We start from the raw sequence: 24,212 nt of genomic DNA, 5'->3' as shown, positions 1-24,212 counted from the left end.
GGGGTGCGTTGGGTGCGACCGCACCCCCCTTTTTTCTCCCAGAGTAAGAACATTTTTTTTTTTTAAATCTTGGGGAAAAAAAAATGAGGAAACTTTTGTGCTGGGCCGAATGGCCTAAAGAAAATCAGCGTTTCCACTTTGGAAACGGCCAGTTCTCCATTCTCCCGTATCCGGGCGGGAGTCGCTGAATCTGAACCCAGCGGCTGTAACCCCAAAGCCAGACGCCGCTGCGGTGGGGCCCGCTCCCCTCACCTCCCCCAGCCGCCGGGCTCCAAGCCATCTCCCGCCCACACCACCCCCGCTGACCCCCGCAGGGCCCGCCAGCGTCCCCCGCAGGGCCAGTTCCTCCACGCCCGTATCCCCGCGGGGTGGCACAACCACCCCCCCCAAAGCCAGGCCCGCGCCACCCTCGCTGGGGGCCCACGCCTCACCACCCCCCGCTGACCCCCAGGGCCCACGCCATTCCCGCAGGGCCCACGCCACCCCCGCTGGGCCCACGCCACCCCCGCTGGGCCCACGCCACTGACCCGAAATGCAATCTATACCTTTTCTCCAGAGATGTTGCCTGACCCACTGAGTTACTCCAGCACTCTGTGACATGTCACCTATCCATGTTCTCCACAGATGCTGCCTGACCCGCTGAGTTACTCCAGCACTCTGTGAAACGTCGCCTATTCATATTCTCCGCAGATGCTGCCTGACCCACTGAGTTACTCCAGCACTTTGTGACTATTTTCCCTTCACCCATCTGCCCAAGCCCACTCTCCCCCCTCCTTTCCTATGTTCCTTTCCACCCATAAACCTCTCTCTGCCTTTACATTTCACTCCTCTTTCAAATCTGCTCTACTTATCTACATGCATTTTTCTTCTTCACTTTTTAGTCATAGAATGATGCAGTGTGGAAACAGGCCCTTCAGCCCAACTTGCCCACACCGACCGACATGTCCCATCTAAACTAGTCCCACTCACACGCGTTTGGCCCATATCCATCTAAATCTGTCCTATCCATGTACGTGTCCAAATGTCTCTTAAACATTAGGATAGTCCCAGCCTTAACTACCTCCTCTGGCAGCTCGTTACATACACCCAGCACCCTTTGTGTGAAAAAGCTACCACTCAGATTCCTGTTAATTTCTGAAATATTGGTCATAAATTTGGTGCAAAAATGCTCCAAAATAAGGCTCATAATGCATCAGAGAGCATCTAAAAACCCTGAGCTTCCAGGGCTCTTAAGCGGGCCCTGGACCCTAGCATCGAGGGACTTCACGCTTCGCGCTCGTGATGTGCGCAGCGCTCACACTATTTCACATTACGTTTTTTGTAACCCTGTCATGCCACCCCCCTTTTTGAAAAGCTTCGTACGGGCCTGAATTAAAGACGCGGTTTAAGCATCGGTGTGAAGAGAAATTCCTTCCTTGAGGTTTGTAAACCGTAGAAATACTCCACCACATAGGCTGCACAGTGGAGTATATTTCAGACTTGGATTGCTGGATTTATATATACTGAAGAAACAGAGAGATACTTAGAATGGAAAAGGTTTGAGTTCAGTTCTGAAGGCTTTAGTTGGTGGAGCAGGCTGAAGGGGTGGTGTTGTCTATTCCAGGTCAGACTTGCCACCAGTTCAGTTTAGTTTAGTTTATTGTCACATGTACAGTGAAAAGCTTTTGTTGCGTGCTAACCAGCCAGTGGAAAGACAATTCATGATTACAATCGAGCCATTCCCGGAGTAGAAATACATGATAAGGGAATAATGTTTAGTGCAAGATAAAACCAGTAAACCCGATCAAAGATCGTCCGAGGGTCATCAATGAGGTAGATAGTAGTTCAACACTGCTCTCTGGTTGTGGTAGCATGATTCAGTTGCTTGATAACAGCCGAGAAAAAACTGTCCCTGAATCTGGCGGTGTGCCTTTTCACACTTCTATGCCTTTAGCCCGATGGGAGAAGTGAGAAGAAGGAGTGGCCAGGGTGCGGCTCGTCCTTGATTATGCTGCTGGGCCTTGCTGAGGCAGCGAGAGGTATATGTACCAGAAGTACTGTACACCAAGTGGATATTTAAATGTTGCTTTATCTTCAGCTATTATGTGTTTCTGCTAAATTAGTATTGGCACGCAAGCGAGGCACGTGAAAATAACTCGATAAAAGTGTGGAAATGAAATGTTTTTTTTTAAATGCTACCCTCAACTGATGGATGTCATATCAAATAAAATACAAAATGCTGGAAATACTCAGAAGGGCAAACACCAGTTTCTCTCTGGGGAGAGAAACCAAATTTACATTTCTCGACAATGACCTTTCATCAGAAGTTCAATGGTTTGCTGGTGCCTTATTGTCACATGGGGAAATGCACAGTGAAATCCTCTTCTTATCAACAGTCCAGTTATTGCCATAGCTAAAAACAGCCCCCACCCCGATTAGCAAAGGGTGCAGAAATAGTCCACTGAGCCCTCTGGAAGGCGACTCCAGACTGTCAAAGCTGCCGCACGCAGACATAAAAACAGTTTTTTTTCCACGAGCGGTAGCTCTACTCAATAACCAAAAGTCTGCAGCCTCCTTTTGCTCTGGTATTTTATTTAATTCACGTGTTTAATCGATAATGTTATATTATTAATGTTTAATGTTTTATGTGTCATTCCTAACTGTCACTGCATGTCATGTTGTCACTTGCGGGCGGCGCACCAAGGCAAATTCCTTGTATGTGAATACTTTGCCAATAAACGTATTCATTCATTCATTCAATCATCCAATCATTCAATCATTCATCCATTCATTCATTCATTCATTCATTCATTCATTCATCCATTCATTCATTCATTCATTCATTTCATTCATTCATTCATTCATTCATTCATTCATTCAAATCATTCATTCATTCAATCATGCATTCAATCATTCATTCATTCATTCAATCATGCATTCATTCATTCATTCATTCATTCATTCAGTCAGTCAGTCATGCTAGAGGCACCATGTTTTGGTGTTGAGAGGTTGCATGAATAAAGTGTTGTATTTGCAATTGTGAACCATACCCCAGTTTCTCACTTTACATAAATCATACAAAGCAAATGCAAAGTTTGTTCATACTTCAGTGGCTTTGCTGGTGCTATCTTTACAGAGTCTATAAGAAGAGATGGTCTAAATTTCTAATAGTCTAAATTTCTGATCTAAAATGTCTATGTTCTAAGCACTGACGTCCAACTTTCTTTAAAGTGTGTTATCATAGTTTCAAACAGCTACTTGAAATACAATTATTATGTGCTTTAACGATTGGTTAGAGCAATGTTGGCAAACATTCGCTTTAACCAGTCACTTGGTAGCCCTAATGGTTATTCTGCACCTATTTGTCTTTTAAACTGTGCCAACCAGTACTTCCTGTGTATTTCCACAATTGTCAGGCTTTATTTACAAGGATTGATGGAAATCTTAGATATCAATTGTGTTTTGCAAAAAAACCCCATAGTAATCTGCGACCTCCTATAAAAGGAATGTAGTATCCTTGAGATCACACTATTACAAGGAAATGAATTGTAAGGTACAGCTGATTTATGATCAGCCATCAGTTTGTCTCCTGAGTTTATGTACATCCTCCCAGTACCAGGCTGGCTTTCACTTGAGTGCTGATATGATTTGTCCTTTAACAATCATCCTGCTGATTGCTTCTGTTTTTGTCTTTGCTGACCTGACTGGGACCTTTCAGATATTTGGCTCAGTTGTACCATTTCCCCGAACAGCGGCATTTAAAATCTTTTGATCTTCACTGCACAGATGTCCCTGCTTGCTAAAGATATAGCTTGTTTATAGTCCTAATGTGAAGAGTTTGTGCAAACATCATTCTGAACGTACCATGGGAAATGACGTTTTAATTCCAGCATTTGGCAATATGCGTTCTACAATTCCTGGACCATTAAACTGCCTCAGTGCAGTTTAATACTTTAGTCAATGATATGCTTACATCCAATGGTGTGTAATGGTTGTGTAAAAACGTTTTTGCATTATTGGCCATTAAAATTACAGACTAGAATTTGTGAAGTTCACACCAGTCTGTTTAGGAAAATGGGTCTTAACCTGTTTGTGCCTGACAGTTACCACTGCCATTGTCCTTGCATTAATAATTAGTTATTGTTGCAGGCTGCACTTGAAGCATTTGTGTCAGTTCTGTTTGCTGCTCTACAGGAAGGATGTGATGGCATTGGAAAGAATGACCATCAGATTATTCTTGATTCGGACTTTGCTGGCTGTACCTTGCATTAAATGTATTGCCCTATCTTGTATCTATACACTGTAAATGGATCGATTGTAATCATGTATTGTCTTTCTGCTTACTGGTTAGCATGCAACAAAAGCTTTTCACCATACGTGACAATGAACTAAACTGAACATGGGAGATGTTGGCAAAAAGTGTTGATATTAATCATGGTTGGCATGAATGAGTTAGGCTAAAGCACACATTCCTCAATTCTGACACTAATGGCCCTGTCCCACTTAGGAAACCTGAATGGAAACCTCTGGAGACTTTATGCCCCACCCAAAGTTTCCGTGCGGTTCCCAGAGGTTGTAGGTGGTTTTGGTCAGTCTCCCTACCTGCTTCCACTACCTGCAACCTCCGGCAACCACCTGCAACCTCCGGGAACCGCACGGAAACCTTGGGTGGGGCGCAAAGTCTCCAGAGGTTTCCGTTCAAGTTTCCTAAGTGGGACAGGGGCATAACTATGCTGAATTGGAGGCTTTTAGAATACTATCTTAAACAATAACTGAAATCCATAAAGATAAACTTGTTTTAATATAATAGTCTTTCATGTTGAAGTTTTGCCGATTCTTTGTTCTTATTGAAAGTTTTGCTATTTATTTCATTTATGGTTTTTATTCTTTTGCTGAGAGAGTGGTACAACGTCTCTAATTCAAATGGAAATTTTATTTCTGGATCTCAGGCAAAATAGATCATAAGTGCTGGAATTTACTTTTGTGGCATCCAGAAAGTTGTCCAGTGATAAATGGCAGGATATTAGTGTGAAGAGATAGCACGTTACCATTGCAATTATGCAATTAAGTTGCATGAGGATGCATTGAAAACCTATAGAAATTAGATCAGGCTGACCAAGTGCTTCTTCAGTGTGAAGAAGGGTCCTGACCTGAAGCATCACCCATCCATACTCTCCATAGATTCCTGCCTGACCCGCTGAGTAACTCCAGCACTTTGTGTACCTGTATTGTGTTGCAAATGTGTCTGGGGCGTGTGGGTGTAAGCTATTGGTGATAATCAAGAATTCTCCCATTTGAACACTGAAGGGTGTAAAGGCTTAGAAACATAGACATTAGGTGCAGGAGGAGGCCATTCGGCCCTTCGAGCCAGCACCGCCATTCATTGTGATCATGGCTTATTGGGGTCATCTATGTGTGGGGTCAGGTGATGTTGTCTAGATCTTAAATGAATACTTGTGTATTCGGTCAGGGTGGCATGGTGACGGTAGAGCTGCTGCCCTTATGGTGCCAGAGATCCGGTTTCAATCCTGATTATGGGTGCTGTCTGTACGGAGTTTGTACGTTCTCCCTGCAACATGTGGGTTTTCTCTAAGATCTTTGCTTTCTTTCACATACTCTAAAGGCTTGGCTTGGTATAAAATGTAAATTGTTCCTAGTGTGTGTGTGTGGGATAGTGTTAGAGTGTGGGATTGCTGGGTGGGCCAAAGAGCCAGTTTCCGCGCTGTCTCTCTAAATTAAACTATTCATCGAGGAATAGTTGGCTGGCTGGCTCGAAGGGCCGAATGGCCTACTCCTGCACCTATTATCTATTGTCTATTGAATATGGACATGGACGATAGTGAGTTCAGAGATTGGGACGTGGATAATCTGGCGCAGTTCAGTATTAAGAAGGAATGAGGTGTTAGATGTTGGGATGCATAGGAATTGATAAATCCCCAAAACTGGATGAGAGCATCACAGGTTACTATGGAAACAAGGGAGGTGATAGCAATGGAGGTATCAGTGAACTGGTGAATAATTAATGTTATACCTTTATTTATAAAGGGCATCAGAGATGTCAGATAACTATAGGCATTGAGACTTAAATCGGCCTTGGGCAAAATCTTTAAGGGTAGAATTTGTGTACAATTGGAAAGGCAGGGGATGGAGTTAGATACGATCATTACATTTGACAGGCATTTGGAAAGGCACTTCAATGGGAATAACACAGGCACCAAAGGATATGGACTGAATCTAGGCAAATGGGATTATTATAGTGAGGCAAAAAAAGGTGGCAGTGGACATATTGGGACAAAGGGCCATTTCTTTGCTGCACAACTCTTAACTACGAATGATAAATGGGTCATTATTACTAATGCGCTGACCAATAAGTGGCTTGATAATGACTGAGATGCAGAGATTTAAGAACCCTGCCAAAAAGTGAATCACAGAGAATTGCAGGATTAATCTGCATTTAGATATTTGTTCAGCCCAACTAGATGTGTATGCAACATTTCATCTTCTGAATCCTCGCTGCTCTTCACTAGTTGTCAATGAAACACATTATTGCTGAAAATTCTCAACATGAAATATCATGTTTGGAACAAATGATCACATTGCCTAGGTAGACAAAAATGCTGGAGAAACTCAGCGGGTGAGGCAGCATTATTAGAACGAAGGAAATTGGCAACGTTGCCTATTTCGTTCGCTCCATAGATGCTGCCTCACACGCTGAGTTTCTCCAGCATTTTTGTCTACTTTCGATTTTCCAGCATCTGCAGTTCCTTCTTAAACATTTCCTGGGTTGGTTCTTATTTATCCGCTGGTGGGATTGATGCTCAAAGAGAATATGCTATCAGGACGAACATCCGGAATTAATAACACAGGCAACAGTGCATGCACCATGCGAGATAACTTAATGCATGAAGACATCTTTAAAGGCATTGCAGCTTCAAACAAGAATAGAGGGGCAAAGGACAGTGACTTAAGTGAAGAATGCATTGTGGAGTAAATTAATTGTGACAATGAAGCATTTGTCCGATATAGCATTTGTTTCCATGGTTATGGATATCTCTGAAGATAACAGCGGCAAGGATGGGAAAGTACCTGAGGAGAAAATTGACACTGATCAGGGAGACGTTTGGGAGAATAATGTATAAGATTAATTGAGCAGAAGAGTTTAATCACCCAGCAAGCAATTGCCAAATCCAAAAAAGCTACAATTCATAAAACAATTGTCACCGCAAGATAGAAACATAGAAAATAAGTGCAGGAGGAGGCCATCACCGCCATTCTTTGTGATCATGGCTGATCGTCTCCAATCAATAACCCGTGCTTGCCTTCTCCCCATATCCCTTGATTCCCGAGAGCTCTATCTAACTCTTAAATCCATCCAGTGACTTGGCCTCCACTGCCCTCTGTGGCAGGGAATTCCACAAATTCACAACTCCCTGGGTGAAAATGTTTTTTCTCACCTCAGTCTTAAATGGCTTCCCCTTTATTCTAAGACTGTGGCCTCTGGTTCTGGACTCGCCCAACATTGGGAACACTTTTCCTGCATCTAGCTTGCCCAGGTCTTTTATAATTAAATGTATTGTTACTTTATCACCCTCAATCCTGGACCACCATGCCATTATCCCTGCTGTGTAGGAAGGAACTGCAGATGCTCGTTTACACCAAAGCTAAACACAAATGCTGGAGTAACTCAGGTTGCGGGTGCTCGGAAGGCCCCGACCACGGATGAACATGGAGGGGAGGCTGGCTGGACTATGGTGCCATCCTCACCTTGGTGCCATTTATGTTATGTTGTGTCGTGGACTTTCTGTGTTTGTGCTTTTTTTAAATTTTTAAATTTTTAATTCAATTTCAATTTTATTTTTAATATGTTGTATTATTTATTTATTATTTATTTTTATAATTTTTTTGTGATTTTTTTATGATACTGCCTGTAAGGGAAATTCATTTCGTTGTCTCAAATTGAGACAATGACAATAAATTTGAATACAATACAATACAATACAATACTCAGCGGGGCAGGCAGCATCTCTGGAGAAAATGGATGTGATGTTTGCGGTTGAGACCCTTCTTCTGAAGAAGGGTTTTGCCCAAAAACGTCACGGATTCCTTTTTCTCCAGAGATGCTGCCTGCCCGCTGAGTTACTCCAGCATTTCGTGCCTATGCCATTATCCCTGTTCATTATTACTCAGATAGTGAGTGAACAACATGAAGGACCATCTTGGTTTTTTTTCCAATCTATGTGTTTCAATGGTTCATTGGTACTTTATTGTCACTTATACAGTGAAATTCTTTGTTTTACATACAATTTAGTAGATTCAGACTATACATAAGCAAAATAAGTGCAAAATGCACAATTATACGCAAGATGCTGTTTACTCCAGCATTTTGTGTCTACATTGAACTAACCCGCACAACACAATTCCTACCTCAAATTGCATTACAAACCATTTCTTGAACTATGGTGGAATTGTTTTTCTGCACTGATATCTTTTTTTTTGCACACTATTTTTATTTTTTATAGTTTTGCAGAATTTTTATGTGTAATATTTTTTTGTGTGTTGTCCACGTCTGTGCCTGTGGTAGCGCAGGTAAGATTTTCATTGTACCTGCACCACGCCATACTTGTGTATCATATACCTATTCAAATATGCATCGTTGATTACTATCCTATTGTTTGTTTCTTTTTAAATGTCACATAAATGAAATGAAAGACCAGTTCAAATGGAGGTTTTGCACAAACCTAGAGAAGGTCAAACCTAATCCATCTAATGATAAAGTTCAAGTGTCATTTGGGTACCTGCCCTGTGTTGTGAGTGTTACAGAGCACCGAATACAGAGACCTTTGTGTACGTGGACAACCTCTCAGGAGCACAGTAAACGACACGTACTAAAATATAATACCCTTAATTAATAGTTAGGTGTGCCTTGATTTCCTTTGTAGATGCGGCTTGGTGAGAAATATTAATATTCTTTTTCCTATCGAATGTTCTAAAATAATGCCCTTGTTTTTCTCCAGAATGGGAGCTTCTGACAATATCTACAACGGTCAAAGTACATTTATGGAAGAGCTGACAGAGGCTGCAGAGATCATTAAAAAAGCGACGTCTCGCTCATTGATCATCTTGGATGAGCTGGGAAGGGGTACAAGTACTCATGACGGCATTGCTATTGCCTACGCCACCCTGGAGCATTTTGTAAAAGATGTAAGTAATTTTGCATGAAGAAATGTATTCCCATAGTCGCTACATTTGGATCAATAAGCACAAAGTGCTTTCCTTCTATTGCTCTTAAATGGTTTAAATCTGGACACTGAACTGCATTTCTCATTTGGCTGAGTGCAGGAGATGGTGTCCCTGAAATCATTGTTGGTGCAATGTATTTGAGAGCTTCATTATTACTTCCCATAAAGGGAGTCCGCTCCCCAAATAATATGGACATTATTTTGTGCCCTGCTTATGATCCAGTGAAATATAAAGTGGAGAAAAGTCTCTCCAGAAACATCTAATCAAACTCAGTTTGCAATTAATTTGTTCATTTGACATTGTATTTTGACTTTTTTCTGCAGCCCATTTAAATTGTACATAGAGCATAGAATGTTCATAGTGAGGAGCACAGTCTTTCCAACACAGTGATTCAAATATATTTTTCCAGTGAACACATTCATGCATTTATGTGTATGAAGGAACTGCAGATGTTGGTTTATAACCATATAACAATTACAGCACAGAAACAGGACATCTCGGCCCTTCTACTCCGTGCCAAATACTTATTCTCCCCTAGTCCCATCTACCTGCACTCAGACCATAACCCTCCATTCCTTTATACTGAAGATAGACACAAAATGCTGGAGTTACTCAGCGGGTCTGTTCCAAAGGGGTAGGTGATGTTTTGGGTTGGAACCCTTCTTCAGACTCGATGTCTATTTGGTTGAGCTTTGGGAAATAGGAAAGTAGATAAAGCACCTTCCATCATATTTGACTTTTGCTCCTGTCACCTTTGGCCAACTGGAAGCATAAGAAGTTCTTGCCAGTCCTTGAGAGCTGCTGGTGTGGAGTGTTTAAGAAAAATTGGGTTCTTATTTACCATTGCTAGAGGTGAATGTAAGATTGCCTCTATCCAATTGACCTCACATGGAGCTAGACACAACTTGCTGGAGTAACTCAGCGGGCAGGCAGCTTCTCTGGAGAAAAGGAATTGGTGACGTTTCAGGTCGAGACCCTTCTTCAGTCTGAAGGCAGCATCTCGAAAGAGAGAAGGAATGGGTGACATTTCGGGTCGAGACCCTTCTTCAGACTGATACCTTCCTTCCCACTCATTCCTTCTCTCCAGGGATGCTGCCTGACCCGCTGAGTTACTCCAGCATTTTGTGTCTATCTTCGATTTAAACCAGCATCATTCTGCAGTGCCATCCTGCACGTGACCTCACATGGAAATGTTTACTGAGAACCTTTATCCATCCGTGTGGAGAAAGGTGAGCAAAATACTGAAAGTGATCAGTGGCAGAAGTTCCACTGGATGACACGGTACTGGGGGACTTACTTTGTCACATAAGCAGAATGTATAGCTGCTTATCTGAGCAACCTGTCCATATCTGGGGGAGGAAACATTGGTGTCTTCATCTGTTTAATCATCGATCTCAGCAAACTTGTGCAAATCAAAAATTAGTTATCATTTGCTTGCCTGGTGCTTCAATATGGAACTGGTGCCAGCAATCCAGAAAAAAACATATGGTTCGCAGGTTGCTTTGACAAACCTAACTTTTTCTGCTGTGGGTCTTGCAAATGTAGTTACACTCTGCAATTTATGTCAGATTGCATCATGATATTGTAAAAGGTTGATGAAGAGAAAAACATGGAAGGAAACCCTTGTGTGGGACATGAGACATCTTTAACATTTTACAAATTGTATGAAATGGAGATTGAAGGATTGGACGATTTTTGTACGTTTAGTTTAGGGATACAGTGTGGAAACAGGCCCTTCGGCCCACCGAGTTCCCACCGAGTTCGCACCGACCAGCGATCCCCGCGCATTAACACTACCCAACACATACTAGGGACAACTTACAATTTTACCAAAGCTAATTAGCTGACAAACCTGTACGTCTTTGGAGCGTGGGAGGAAATCGAAGGTCACGGGGAGAACGTGCAAACTCCATACAGCCAGCACCCGTACTCAGGATTGAACCCGGGTCCCTAACGTTGTAAAGCAGCAACTCTACCGCTGTGCCACCATGTCATCCAACTTGCTCTAAATGTTTACTTGTCAGCGTCCATGGTGTTTTGTACGTCTATGAAAATATACCTGCTCTTTTATATAGGATTTGTAACCTGAAACCGCATCTTGGTTTCACCTGGTATGAGCAGGCAGTGGTGAACTGCACAATGTGTAGGAAGAAACTGCAGATGCTGATTTAAACAGAAGATAGACATAAAAAGCTGGAGTAACTCAGCGGCTCAGGCAGCATCTCCGGAGAAAACGACTGGGTCTGAAGAAGGGTGTCGACCCGAAACGTCACCTGTTCCTTTTCTCCAGAGATGCTGCCTGACTCGCTGAGTTACTCTGGGATTTTGTGCCCTTCATTGTGAACTGCACAATGCTGGATTAAGAGCAGTAGGACTTCCAGACAACTTTCTCTTTCATCTATTGAAATATAACTTTCCATTTAAGAAAAAGAAACACTGGAAGTTTGGTACTATTATATAATTGTTCTCCACAATTTATCCCTGTGTTTTCTGGATCATGTACAAGAACTATATTTTTCCAAAATGTAAAAATGATACTTACCTTCATCCAAATAACTGAAGTTTGTTTTGTTGTGAAGATTTTTGTGCTTGCGACTTCCCTGTCGTTCAAACGCATGAACCTTAGCACTCTGAAGTTGCACTTTTGACAGCTTCAAATTGCTGATATAAGAATGGTGATTGATCAGTATTCACAGTAGTGTTTCACATCAGCGCTGTTCCTATAGAGGCTTTTCACGGTGTATCCTGGCAACACATTTCTATTTTTAAAAGCTGTATTATGTTAAATTAAAACCCCCTGTACGGTATGTCATAATTGCAAACACGGATGTGTCCAATCGGGATAAAAGTCTTTCACAACTTCTTTGAAACAAAACCTTTGGCCTTTATTTTCTGCCTTATTTTAAGGAATTGTAAAAGACCCAGTAAGATTTTGAGATAAGCAACAATTGGTTATGTTTGGCCGTTAACACAATTTTGAATCCAGTTGACTAGCTCATCCTTGATCCGATGTGATCTAACCTCCCATCTAGCCTACCACGTTGGACCTTGTCAAAGTCCTTGCAGAGGTTCCTAAAGACGATTTCCGCAACCCTGCCCTCTTCATTCCTCTTAGTGACCACTTGTAAATATGATCACATTTGTGAGACCCAATTTCTCAGTCATAGAGTGATACAGTGTGGAAACAGGCCCAACTTGCCCACACCGGCCAACAATGTACCAGCTACACTAGTCCCACCTACCTGCGTTTGGTCCATATCCCTCCAAACCTGTCCTATCCATGTACCTGTCTAACTGTTTGTTAAACGATGGGATAGTCCCAGCCTCAACTACCACCTCGGGCAGCTTGTTCCTTACACCCACCACGCTTTGTGTGAAAAAGTTACCCCTCAGATTCCGATTAAATCTTTTCCCCTTCATCTTAAACCTATGTCCTCTGGTCCTCAATCCCCTTACTCTGGGTGAGAGACTCTGTGCATCGACCTGATCTATTCCTCTCATGATTCTATACTCCCATAAACCTGTGTTATCTATCCCTAATCAGTACTTGCCTATCCAATCTGGTAAATTCTCTCAGAATCCCCTCCAATAACAAACCCACCACTAATGTCAGGCTCACTGGTCTTTAGTTCTGTGGCTTGTCCTCACAGCCCTTTTTAGATAAAGGAACAATATTACCCACCTTCTAATCTTACACTTCCTTTTCCCCTAGCTGAAGATGATGCAAATATCTCCTCCAGAGCCTCCGACATTTCTTCTCGAGCTTGCCACAATGTTCAAGAGTATAGAAACATAGAAAGTAGGTGCAGGAGTAGGCCATTTGCTCACTCAGCCAGCCAATACAAGTCACCTTGCAGCCCCCTAGCATCCTCCTCACAGCTAACACTGCCCCCCAGCTTCATGTCATCCGCAAACCAAACTTATACTTGGTGTAACACTATAGGTTTTATCCACCCTAATATTCTTTACGACCGCTGGCACCTTTTCTTATGTAAGTCAGATACGATCCAACTCATCATTGCTGATTTCCGTGAATTCCTTTGCTTCCAATACCTTCTCCTCAGTAAAAAGTCTAAATTTTCATTTACACAACCAAGTTGACCCTTAAGAACTATTCTCTTGCTTTTTTATCCTTTTGCTCTTTACATATCTGCAGAATTTCTTTGGTTTGTCAAGTATATGCCCATTTCTTTGAGGGAGATACATTTTCTATGAGTGAGCAGCATGTGAAATGTAGACACAAAGTGCTGGTGGAACACGGCAGGTCAGATAGCATTCTCTGGAGACAAAGGATGGGTGGCGTTTTGGGTCGGGTACCTTCTTCAGGCTACCCATTCTCTTTCTCCAGAGATGCTGCCTAACCCGCTGAGTTACTCCATGTCTATCTTCGGTACTTCTCCAGTTCCTTTCCACACAGCATGAGAAATGTGTTGATTGATACATGGTAGAGGCATATGTGGTAAAGACTATCGAAAGGGTATTGGATCAGATTGAGAAAGAAAAGAATTGTAGGGTTACAATGAAGTGGGACTGGTTGAATTGTCCTTCCAATGACCTGGAATAAACTCAAGGCTAAATGGGCACCTCCTGTGATATTATTGTGCTCTAATGTTATACAATCGGGGAAATTAATACTAGTGAATAAACTGGAGTTAAATGTTCAGAGATTCACAGAGAATGGTGAATCTCTGGAATTCTCTGCCACAGTAGGTAGTTGAGGCCAGTTCATTGGCTATTTAAGAGGGAGTTAGATGTAGCCCTTGTGGCTAAAGGTATCAGGGGGTATGGAGAGAAGGCAGGTACAGGATACTGCGTTGGATGATCAGCCATGATCATATTGAATGGCGTTGCAGGCTCGAAGGGCCGAATGGCCTACTCCTGCACCTATATTCTATGTTTCTATGTTCAGAAGAATTAGGAAAGAGAGATAATATGGCTATATTGTGCATTTGAGTCCATTCCAACTCTGTGTGTGTGTGAGAGATATGTCTAGTAAGCGTTGCTACTGGATCTTGTAATGATGAAAATCATTATAGCAGTAAATCTATGGAAATATCTAGGCAAATAATATTGCTTGAGGTATTGGCGAGAAGGACAAAGGCATGATGAAGCCCAAATTGAAGATTAAGCAAAAGCTGGTTTCTAAGCAGTAAGAACAGAATTTAGGAAAGCAAAATGGTAAACAGTATTGGCAGACAGTGATGCACAACAGCAATGCAAAATATTTAAAACTATGTTCCAGAGGGAACATGATAAACCCATTCTACTAAAAAACAAATTAAATACAAAATGAGACGCCACAGATGAAGAGGACGCAAGGGGAAAATTGAGGGCAAGGAAACGGGCAGAGACAGCCAGAGAGAACATGACTAGGGAAAATGTAAACACATCAGGAGAGCAGTGTAAAGCTGATTTGAAAATGAAAGAAGAAATATAAAATTAACTTATCAAGGAACTTAAAGCATAGTTGAGAATATTGGTAGGAAGGAATTGCAGATGCTGGTTTATACTGAAGATAGACTTCAAGTAACCCTTGCATCCTCTCTCTCTCTCCGTCCCTGCCCCACCCTAGTCGTCATACTAGTTTCACTGTTGTCCTGTTGAGTTTCACTTTCTGTATAACTCATTATCACCTTACCCACAGCCAACAATGAACCATTGTAGGCACCACCTTTCCTTGATCATCATTGCTTTTTGCATATCTTTCATTCATTTGTTCTATTTACCTTCCATATCTCTCCTTTCCCTTTCATCTGACTCTCGATCTGAAGAAGGGTCTCATCCCGAAACGTCACGGATTTGTTTTCTCCAGAGATGGTGCCTGTCCCGCTGAGTTATTCCAGCTTTTTGTGTCGATCTCCATTGAAAATATTGGGCTGGATATGGCTGGCTACCCGTGATCACTTCTGGATCACTTCTGGGACAGGGGTGACCTGTACAAAAGGGATGGGTTGCACCTTAATTGGAGGGGAACAAATTCTGGCAGGCAGGTTTGTTAGTGCAACACTGGTGGGTTTAAACTAAACAGTGGGGGAGGGGGGCTAACAAGGTGAAAGTGTATGCGCGCAGTTAAGGGGAGAGAGAGTGTAGGAAAGGCCATGTTTAAACTGACAGGGCAGGGGGATAGGAACCAATGCAAGGAGACAGAGGGACATAGAAGGAGGACAGAAGCAAAAGGTCGAAGGGAGAAAAGAAAAACAAACCCGAAAGCTTTGTGCCTTGTGCGAGGAGCATTTATAATAACCATATAACATATAACAATTACAGCACGGAAACAGGCCATCTCGGCCCTTCAAGTCCGTACCGAACAATTATTTCCCCCTAGTCCCATCTACCTGCACTCAGACCATAACCCTCCATTCCTTTCCCGTCCATATACCTATCCAATTTAGTTTTAAATGATAAAATCGAACCTGCCTCCACCACTTCCTCTGGAAGCTCATTCCACACAACTACCACTTTCTGAGTAAAGAGGTTCCCCCTCATGTTACCCCTAAACTTCTGTCCCTTAATTCTCAAGTCATGTCCTCTTGTTTGTATCTTCCCTACTCTCAATCGGAAAAGCTTGTCCACATCAACTCTGTCTATCCCTCCCATCATTTTAAAGACCTCTATCAAGTCCCCCCTTAACCTTCTGCGCTCCAAAGAATAAAGACCTAACTTGTTCAACCTTTCTCTGTAACTTATACTCTTATAACTCTGTAACTGTAAATAAGGTGGATGAATTGAATGTGCAGCTAGTAGTTCAGGATTATGATATAGTTAGAATTACGGAGACATGGCTCCAGGGTGACCAAGGCTGGGAGCTAAACATGCAGGAGTACTCAATATTCAGGAAGGATAGACAGAAAGCAAGAAGAGGTGGGGTGGCATTGCTGGCTAAAGTGGAGATGAATGCAATAGTAAGGAAAGACAATAGGAAGGATGCTGTAGAATGCGTGGAACTGCAAAATAGCCAAGGGCAGAAAACGTTTGTTGGAGTTGTATACAGACCACCAAACAGCAGTAGGGAGGTTGGGGATAGCAACAAGCAGGAAATTAGGGCTGTGTGCTGCAAAGGTACAGCAGTTATCATGGGTGACTGTAATTTACAAATAGACTGTGCCAACCAAATTCGTAGCAGCGCTGAGGAGGAGGATTTTCTGGAATTTATACGGGATGTTTTTTTAAGCCAATATATAGAGAAGCCGACTAGAGGGCAGGCCATCCTAGACTGGGTATTGTGTAATGAGGAAGGATTAGTTAGCAATCTTGTTGGGCAAAGCCCCTTGGGCAACAGTGACCACAATATGGTGGAATTCTGCATTGGGATGGAGAGTGACTTGGTTAATTCAGAGACTAGGGTCCTGAACCTAAAGAAAGGAGACTTTGAAGGTATGAGACGGGAATTGGCCAGGATAGACGGGCACATTATACTTAAAGTGTTGACGGTGGGGATGCAATGGCAAAGATTTAAAGACCGCATGGATGAACTCCAAAAATTGTTCTTCCCTGTCTGGTGAAAAAATAAAAAAGGGGAAGGCGGCTAACGAGGGTAGTGTTAAATCCAAGAAAGAAGCATATAAGGCCAGAGGAAGCAGCAAACCGGAGGACTGGGAGAAACTTACAATTCAACAGGGGACAAAGTGGTTAATGAAGGGGAAAAAAAGAGCATGAAAGAAATGAAAATATTAGTGAAGACAAATGTAGGTCCCTTACAATCAGAAACAGGTGAATTTATAATGGAAACCAGGGAAATGGCAGAACAGTTAAACGAGGACTTTGGTTCCGTCCTCACTAGGGCAGACACAAACAATCTCCCAGAAATACTATAACCATACAACCATATAACCATATAACAATTACAGCACGGAAACAGGCCATCTCGGCCCTACAAGTCCGTGCCGAACTACTATGAGACCGAGGATCTAGTTGTGGGTGGTGGGGGGGGAGGAACAGAAGGGAATTCACATTAGTCAGGAAATGGTGTTAGGTAAACTGTTGGGACATGTAAACTGCTTGTACATAAGTCACTGAATGGGGCGCTGCACAATTGCCATACGATTTTGTCTTTTTTTTGTTATTTTTAGTGTGTTTTAAAAGTTTGTGTTAATGTTCGTTGGTTTGTTATATGTGGGGGAAGGGGTCGGGGGAAACTTTTTTTCAATCTCTTACCTTGCCGGAGATACGATTGTTTTCCGGATCGTATATCCGGTTGAGTTCGGAACGGCCCACGGCCGAAGCCTCGCGTGTGTGTGCGCACGCGCGCGTATGACCGCCAAGAAATTGTGTCCCCCCCCCATGTTTTGATAACGATTTCCATGCCTGTCCTAAGGTATGAAGCCTCTGCCTAGCATGTTGTGACTTCCAGCATTTTCTGTTTTATTTCTGTTAGCTAATCTTGGTTAGGGGAGGGATATGATTGATTGATTGATTGATTGACTGATTGATACAACTTTATTCATCCCCAGAGGGAAATTGGTCAGGATGCCAACTATAAACCACTTGTCCTCAGAATAATTGCATGAGATTTGTTTGTTTTGTCTCTCTGATGCTGCAAGTAAGGCCTCGCTCTTTACATTTACCACAAAGCATTGGCTTTTGAGGACAAGCTTATATTTTTAGGCTCAAATCTTCAGAACCATCAATACTACAACCCCCAAGGTGAGGATGCGGCAGTCTGAAGTATTAATTGTAAGTCTCACTAGTAGGTGATGTATGGAAACAGCACTCGAATATATATACATATATTTTAAATGGGTGCAGGAGGAGGCCCTTTGAGCCAGCTCCCCCATTCATTGTGATCATGGCTGATCATCCACAATCAGTACCCTGTGCCTGCCTTCTCCCCATACCCCTTGATTGCGCTAGCCCCAGGAGCCTCTATCTAACTCTCTTATAAATTCATCCAATGAATTGGCCTCTACTGGCAGAGAATTCCACAAATTCACAACTCTCTGGGCGAAAAAGTTCTTTCTCATCTCAGTTTTAAATGGCCTCCCCTTTATTCTTAAACTGTGGCCCCAGGTTCTGGACTCCCCCAACATTGGGAACATTTTTCCTGCATCTAGCTTGTCCAGTCCTTTTATAATTTTATTTGTTTCTATAAAATTGTGTTTGTACTTCCATGATATCAATTAAATGGCTTTCTGAGAAGCAAAGTAGGTGGGAAAACTTCAGAAAGCTGTTTATGAATTTCTACGATTCTAGTTCTATGGCGAAGACAGACACAAACTGCTGGAGTAATTCAGCGCGACAGGCAACATCTCTGGAGAGAAGGAACGGGTGATGTTTGGGGTTGAGACCCTTCTTAAGACTGAAAGTTTAAGGCATTTGGAGTTATTTGATAAAGACCCTCATAATAGGCTGATCCAGAAAATTAAGATGCATGCGATCCATTGGATTCAGAACTGATTTACTTCTAGAATTCAACGGAGGAAGTTATTCCGGCTGGAGGTCAGTCACCAGTGGAATTCCACGGGAATCTGTGATGGCACCTCTGTTGTTTGTGATACATGTGAAAGACATCGTCATAATTATATGGGAAGGAACTGGAGAGACTGGTTTTAACCGAAGTTTTAAACCATCCTTGGTCATGCATGTAGATGGGTTGCTTAATAACCAAACACCAACATTGATGGAGTTGCAGGCAGTTGAGGAAGGCTGTTAAAGTATACTGCAGGATATAGATCAGCTACAAAAAATAGGTGAAAATTGGCTGATGGAGTGTAATCTGAGGACGTGTAAAGTGCTGGCAGGTAGAATGTCCAGAGCTTCCTGAAAGTGACAACATGCCAGTAGAGTGTTTAAGGCGTATGGCACTTGTCTTCATCGGTCGGGACATTAAGTACTAGAGCCATTGTGTGCAGTTGAGGTCGCTAGAATTTAGAAGATTGAGGGGGAATCTTATAGAAACTTACAAAATTCTTAAATGGTTGGACAGGCTAGATGCTGGAAGATTGTTCCCGATATTAGGGAAGTCCAAAACAAGGGGTCACAGTTTAAGGATAAAGGGGAAATCTTTTAGGACTGAGATGAGAAAAATATTTTTTACACAGAGAGTGGTGAATCTGTGGAATTCTCTGCCACAGAATGTAATTGAGGCCAATTCATTGGCTATATTTAAGAGGGAGTTAGATGTGGCCCTAGTGGCTAAAGGGATCAGGGGGTATAGAGAGAAGGCAGGCGCAGGATACTGAGTTGGATGATCAGCCATGATCATATTGAATGGCGGTGCAGGCTCGAAGGGCCGAATGGCCTACTCCTGCACCTATTTTCTATGTTTCTATGTTTCTATTACAGGAAGGATATGGAGGCTATGGATGCAGGGTGCTGAGGCGGTTTACCAGAATGACGCCTAGACTAGAGGGTATTAGTTAGAATGGAGATGTTGGACAAACTTGGATTGTTTTCTGTGGAACGTCGGATGTTGGGGGGGAGACCTGAAAATATAAAATTACGTATATAAAATCAGGTGAGGCATAGATAGAGCAGACAGTTAGAGCCTATGTAGAAGCCTCTTAGATGGCACCATCTTATCCGTCTCCTCCGCCACCCCTGGAAATGCGTTTCAGGCTCTTGTGTGAAAATAAAACTTGCCCTATACAACTCCTTTAAACTCTGCTCCTCTTGCCTTAAAACTGTGTGCCCTCTAATGGAAATCTCAAGACTGGAGGACATAGTTTAAGGCCAGAGGGACAACGTTTAAAGGAGATATTTGGTTGAGAGATACCGCATGGAAGCAGACCTTTGGCCCACCAAGTCCACACTGACCATCACTGACCGAAAATTCTATGTTTTCACAGTTTCTCATCCACTCCCTACACTCCAGGGGTAATGTACAGAGTCCAATTGACCTTTAAACCTGCACGTTTTTAGGATGTGGGAGTAAAAACGGGACACTGGAGGAAACCCACGCGGTCACTGGGAGAACGTGCAAACTTCACACAGTCAGCACCCCGAGGTCAGGATTGAATTCAGGTCTCTGGCGCTTTGAGGCAACTGCTCTTCCAGCTGCGCCTCTGTGTCGCCCACGTGCAGGGCAAGTTTTTCACACGGAAGGTGGTGGGTGCCATAAACACACTGCCAGGGATGGTGGTGGAGGCAGATGTGACAGTGATGTTGGAGAGGCTTTTAGATGGGCACATGGGTATGAAGGGATGGAGGGTTATGGATCACGTGCAGGCAGAGGAGATTAGTTTATGTTGGCATCATGTTCAGCATGGGCATTGTAGGCCAAAGAGCCTGTTGCAGTTGTACAGGGTCTTGGTGAGACCACACCTGGAGTATTTGGAACAGTTTTGGTCTCCTAATCTGAGGAAAGACATTCTTGCCATAGAGGGAGTACAGAGAAGGTTCACCAGACTGATTCCTGGGATGTCAAGACTTTCATATGAAGAAAGACTGGATGGACTCGGCTTGTACTCGCTAGAATTTAGAAGATTGAGGGGGGATCTTATAGAAACTTACAAAATTCTTAAGCGGTTGGACAGGCTAGATGCAGGAAGATTGTTCCCGATGTTGAGGAAGTCCAGAACAAGGGGTCACAGTTTAAGGATAAGGGGGAAATCCTTTAGGACCGAGATGAGGAAAACATTTTTCACACAGAGAGTGGTGGATCTCTGGAATTCTCTGCCACAGAAGGTAGTTGAAGCCAGTTCATTGGCTATATTTAAGAGGGAGTTAGATGTGGCCCTTGTGGCTAAAGGGATCAGGGGGTATGAAGAGAAGGCAGGTACAGGATACTAAGTTGGATGATCAGCCGTGATCATATTGAATGGCGGTGCAGGCTCGAAGGGCTGAATGGCCTACTCCTTCACCTATTTTCTATGTTTCTATGTTTCCTGTGCTGCACTGTTTGATGTTCTTTGTTCTTATAATGGCCATTTAATTATGAAACTCTATCCTCTGCCTCTGACTTATGCAAAGCACCTCAATTTCCATTAAGTAATGTCAATTTTATTTATATAGCACGCGTTGAAACCAAAGTGCTTTACATAAAATAAATAACTAAGTTTCCGTACATCCATAGAAAAATTGAAAAAAGAAAAATGACACAACGCATAATAGAATTCAACATGAACGTTCCCCCACAACAGAATCAACATTTTCCACTGTGGTGAAAGGCATCAGAAAGTTCAGTCCTCTTCTGTGATCACCCGAGATCGGGGCCTATTTGTGGCCTCCGCAGCCAGTCCGATGTTTTCAGGCCCTCTTGCGGGAAGATGGAACTCCGGCATCGGGTGAACACTCCTCAGCGAATGTTTGGAAATGTCTGGAGCGGCCGCTTCCCCCCCGGAGACCGCGGCACCCGAAGTCCTCAGGCCATGCTGGTTGGAACTCCGACTCTGGCGATCTCGGATCCCAGGCTCCGCGGTGTTTTAAATCCAGCGCCGCCCGCGGCTGGACGCTCCGCAGACCGCAGCTCCTCGATGTTGGAGTCGGCGGTCACAGCACTCCAGGGCTTACCGCACGGCGACCCGGGTAAGGCATCGCCTGCGCCGTGATGGTGTCCCAGCGCTGTGCCGCCGCCGAAGCTGGGGTTCTGGCCGGTCCCGACAGGAAACTCCGCTCCAGTCCGATGGTAGGCCGCGAGGAAGGGGCAAAGAAGCAGCTCGGAGGGAAGCCGCCTCTCCGACCAGGTAGGGACTAGGAAATAAAGTTTCCCCCTTCCCCTCCCCCCACCCACCACATAAAAGAAGACCCCCAACAAACATATTGTTTTTTAACAGGACTAAAAATTAAAAATATAAAGGGGTGAAAGGACAGACTGCAGGCAGCGTAACATTTACATTACCCAAAAACACCAGGGAAGATACTACCCCAATATCCTCATCACCCTGTCATAGCACAACACTGAATATGCCACGATAGACACAAAATGCTGGTGTCACTCAGCGGCATGGTGGTGCAGCAGTAGAGTTGCTGCCTTACAGCGCCAGAGACCCGGATTCGATCCTGACTACAGGTGCTGTCTGCACGGAGTTTGTACTTTCTCCCCGTGACCACGTGGGTTTTCTCCGGGTGCTCCGTTTGTCCCACACTCCAAAGTGTGTGTAGGTGTGGCTGGTATGGTAAATGTGTGTGGTGTGTGTGTGTGTGTGTGTGTGTGTGTGTGTGTGTGTGTGTGTGTGTGTGTGTGTGTGTGTGTGTGTGTGTGTGTGTGTGTGTGTGTGTGTGTGTGTGTGTGTGTGTGTGTGTGTGTGTGTGTGTGTGTGTGTGTGTGTGTGTGTGTGTGTGTGTGTGTGTGTGTGTGTAGCATTAATGTGCGGGGATCGTTTAATGTGTCGTTGTGGTCGGTGCGGACTCGGTGTGCCAAAGAGCTTGTTTCCGCACTGTATCTCTAAGCTAAACGCGTCTCGACCCGAAATGTCACCCATTCCTTCTCTCCAGAGATGCTGCCTGTTCCGCTGAGTTGCTCCAGCTTTTTGCGTCTGTCTTCGGTGTAAACCAGCATCTGCAGTTCCTTTCAACACTGAATACCCCATGGTCAATAGATAACACCATTATTTGAAGTAGGTATGTATGTGACAAGGTTTGTTAATTTACATTGTTATATCCGGTTATGTGAATGGTGTAATAGAAGTACAAATAATATGTGTTCTTTTCCTTTGAAATGCACATCTTGTCATTATTCATATATAATTAGTATCCTTATTCAGGCAGCAATTATCTATGTAGAATTTTAACGTGAAAATTACAGGTCACTTTTATTGTTATTTTACTTCCTGCAGCATAGATGAATTGCCGAGGTCTGATAGATGTCTAATGGTACAGTGTCTGCTGTGGGAAGTGCCAAATGTGGGTTGGAGCCAAATACACCTTATTGTACGATCATAAAGATTTGTAAAGCACAAAGAGAAACTAACTGCCTCAAAAAAATTATGCAGCGGATGAAAATTCATAATAAATAATAGCAAGAAGAACTACAAATGGTAGAAATCTGAAATAAAAGCAGAAAATGCATGAAACACTCAACAGGTCAACAGCATCTTTACAAAGAGTGGCAAAGTTAATGATGCAGAGCATGGATCCTTTGTGAGGTCAGGCTTGTTAAAATTACAGCACCATAACATGTTACAAACTGCAAATCACAGTCCAGGATTCCTAGATGGAAGGCAGTGCAATATGACTTCCATTTTTCTCTTCAGGAATATAAACTTCTCAAATCTGCATCTGTAGAGTTAAGGGCCTGTCCCACCAGCATGCGACTGCATGCAGCGAGCACGACCTAACGTGGTGGCTTGAGCCGTACGGCCTCGCGGGGCCGGTCCCACTTCGATCGCCGGAGGCGTATGGAGTTGTGCGGGGCTGGTCCCGACATCGCGCGGGGCTCCGAAAAACTGACACTGTCCAAAAATTCCACGTGGCAACGGCCTGTTGGCCCGCGGCCGTACGCAGCGCCTCAACGCCATAAGCAGCGTCTTGACGCCGTACACAGCGTCTTGACGGCGTACACCTAGCGCATGGCATTGCGCGATGACGTCACCGCCCGGCGTGCCGTTGCGTGATGACGTAACCGCCCGACGCCGTGCGACGTCCAAATTCAGTCGGCCCGCCTCCTGCCCAGCTGATTGGTGAGTATGATGTTGGGACCAGCCTCGCACAACTCCATACGCCTCCGGCGTTGGAAGTGGGACCAAGCCACCACGTTTGGTCGCATGCTGGTGGGACAGGCCCTTCATGTGCCCGAGTGAATGCATCTACAGAAGGAACTGCAGATGCTGGAGCTTTAAACCGAAGATAGACACAAAAAGCTGGAGTAACTCAGCGGGACAGGCAGCTTCTCTGGAGAGAAAGGATGGGTGAAGTTTCGGGTCTCGGCCCAAAACGTCTCCCATTCCTGCTCCCCAGAGATGCTGCCTGTTCCGCTGAGTTACTCCAGCTTTTTGCACCTACTAAACATGCAGCTTAGTCTTATTTAGGGTTTTTAAATGACTTGGCAGAGGTGACCAAGTTGCATCATTCAAGCAGTGCACTCCCAGCGCTACCAGGGAGTGGAGGTACTTTGTAGC

General features: G+C 43.7%; 1 protein-coding gene across 1 annotated transcript in view; it reads left to right on the top strand.

Moving 5' to 3' along the window:
* The window catches only part of msh3 (mutS homolog 3 (E. coli)), a 236,998-nt gene that overhangs the window by 173,267 nt on the left and 39,519 nt on the right, over positions 1–24,212 (top strand). Inside the window, exon 21 of the mRNA XM_055630464.1 lies at positions 8,994–9,180. Coding sequence (XP_055486439.1) covers positions 8,994–9,180 — 187 coding nt within the window. The remainder of the gene's footprint in view (positions 1–8,993; positions 9,181–24,212) is intronic.

Source organism: Leucoraja erinacea, chromosome 3, assembly GCF_028641065.1.
Source record: "Leucoraja erinacea ecotype New England chromosome 3, Leri_hhj_1, whole genome shotgun sequence".
NCBI lineage: Eukaryota > Metazoa > Chordata > Chondrichthyes > Rajiformes > Rajidae > Leucoraja > Leucoraja erinaceus.
The sequence above is the reverse complement of the archived record's forward strand: the minus strand, read 5'-3'. Positions and strand labels throughout refer to the sequence as shown.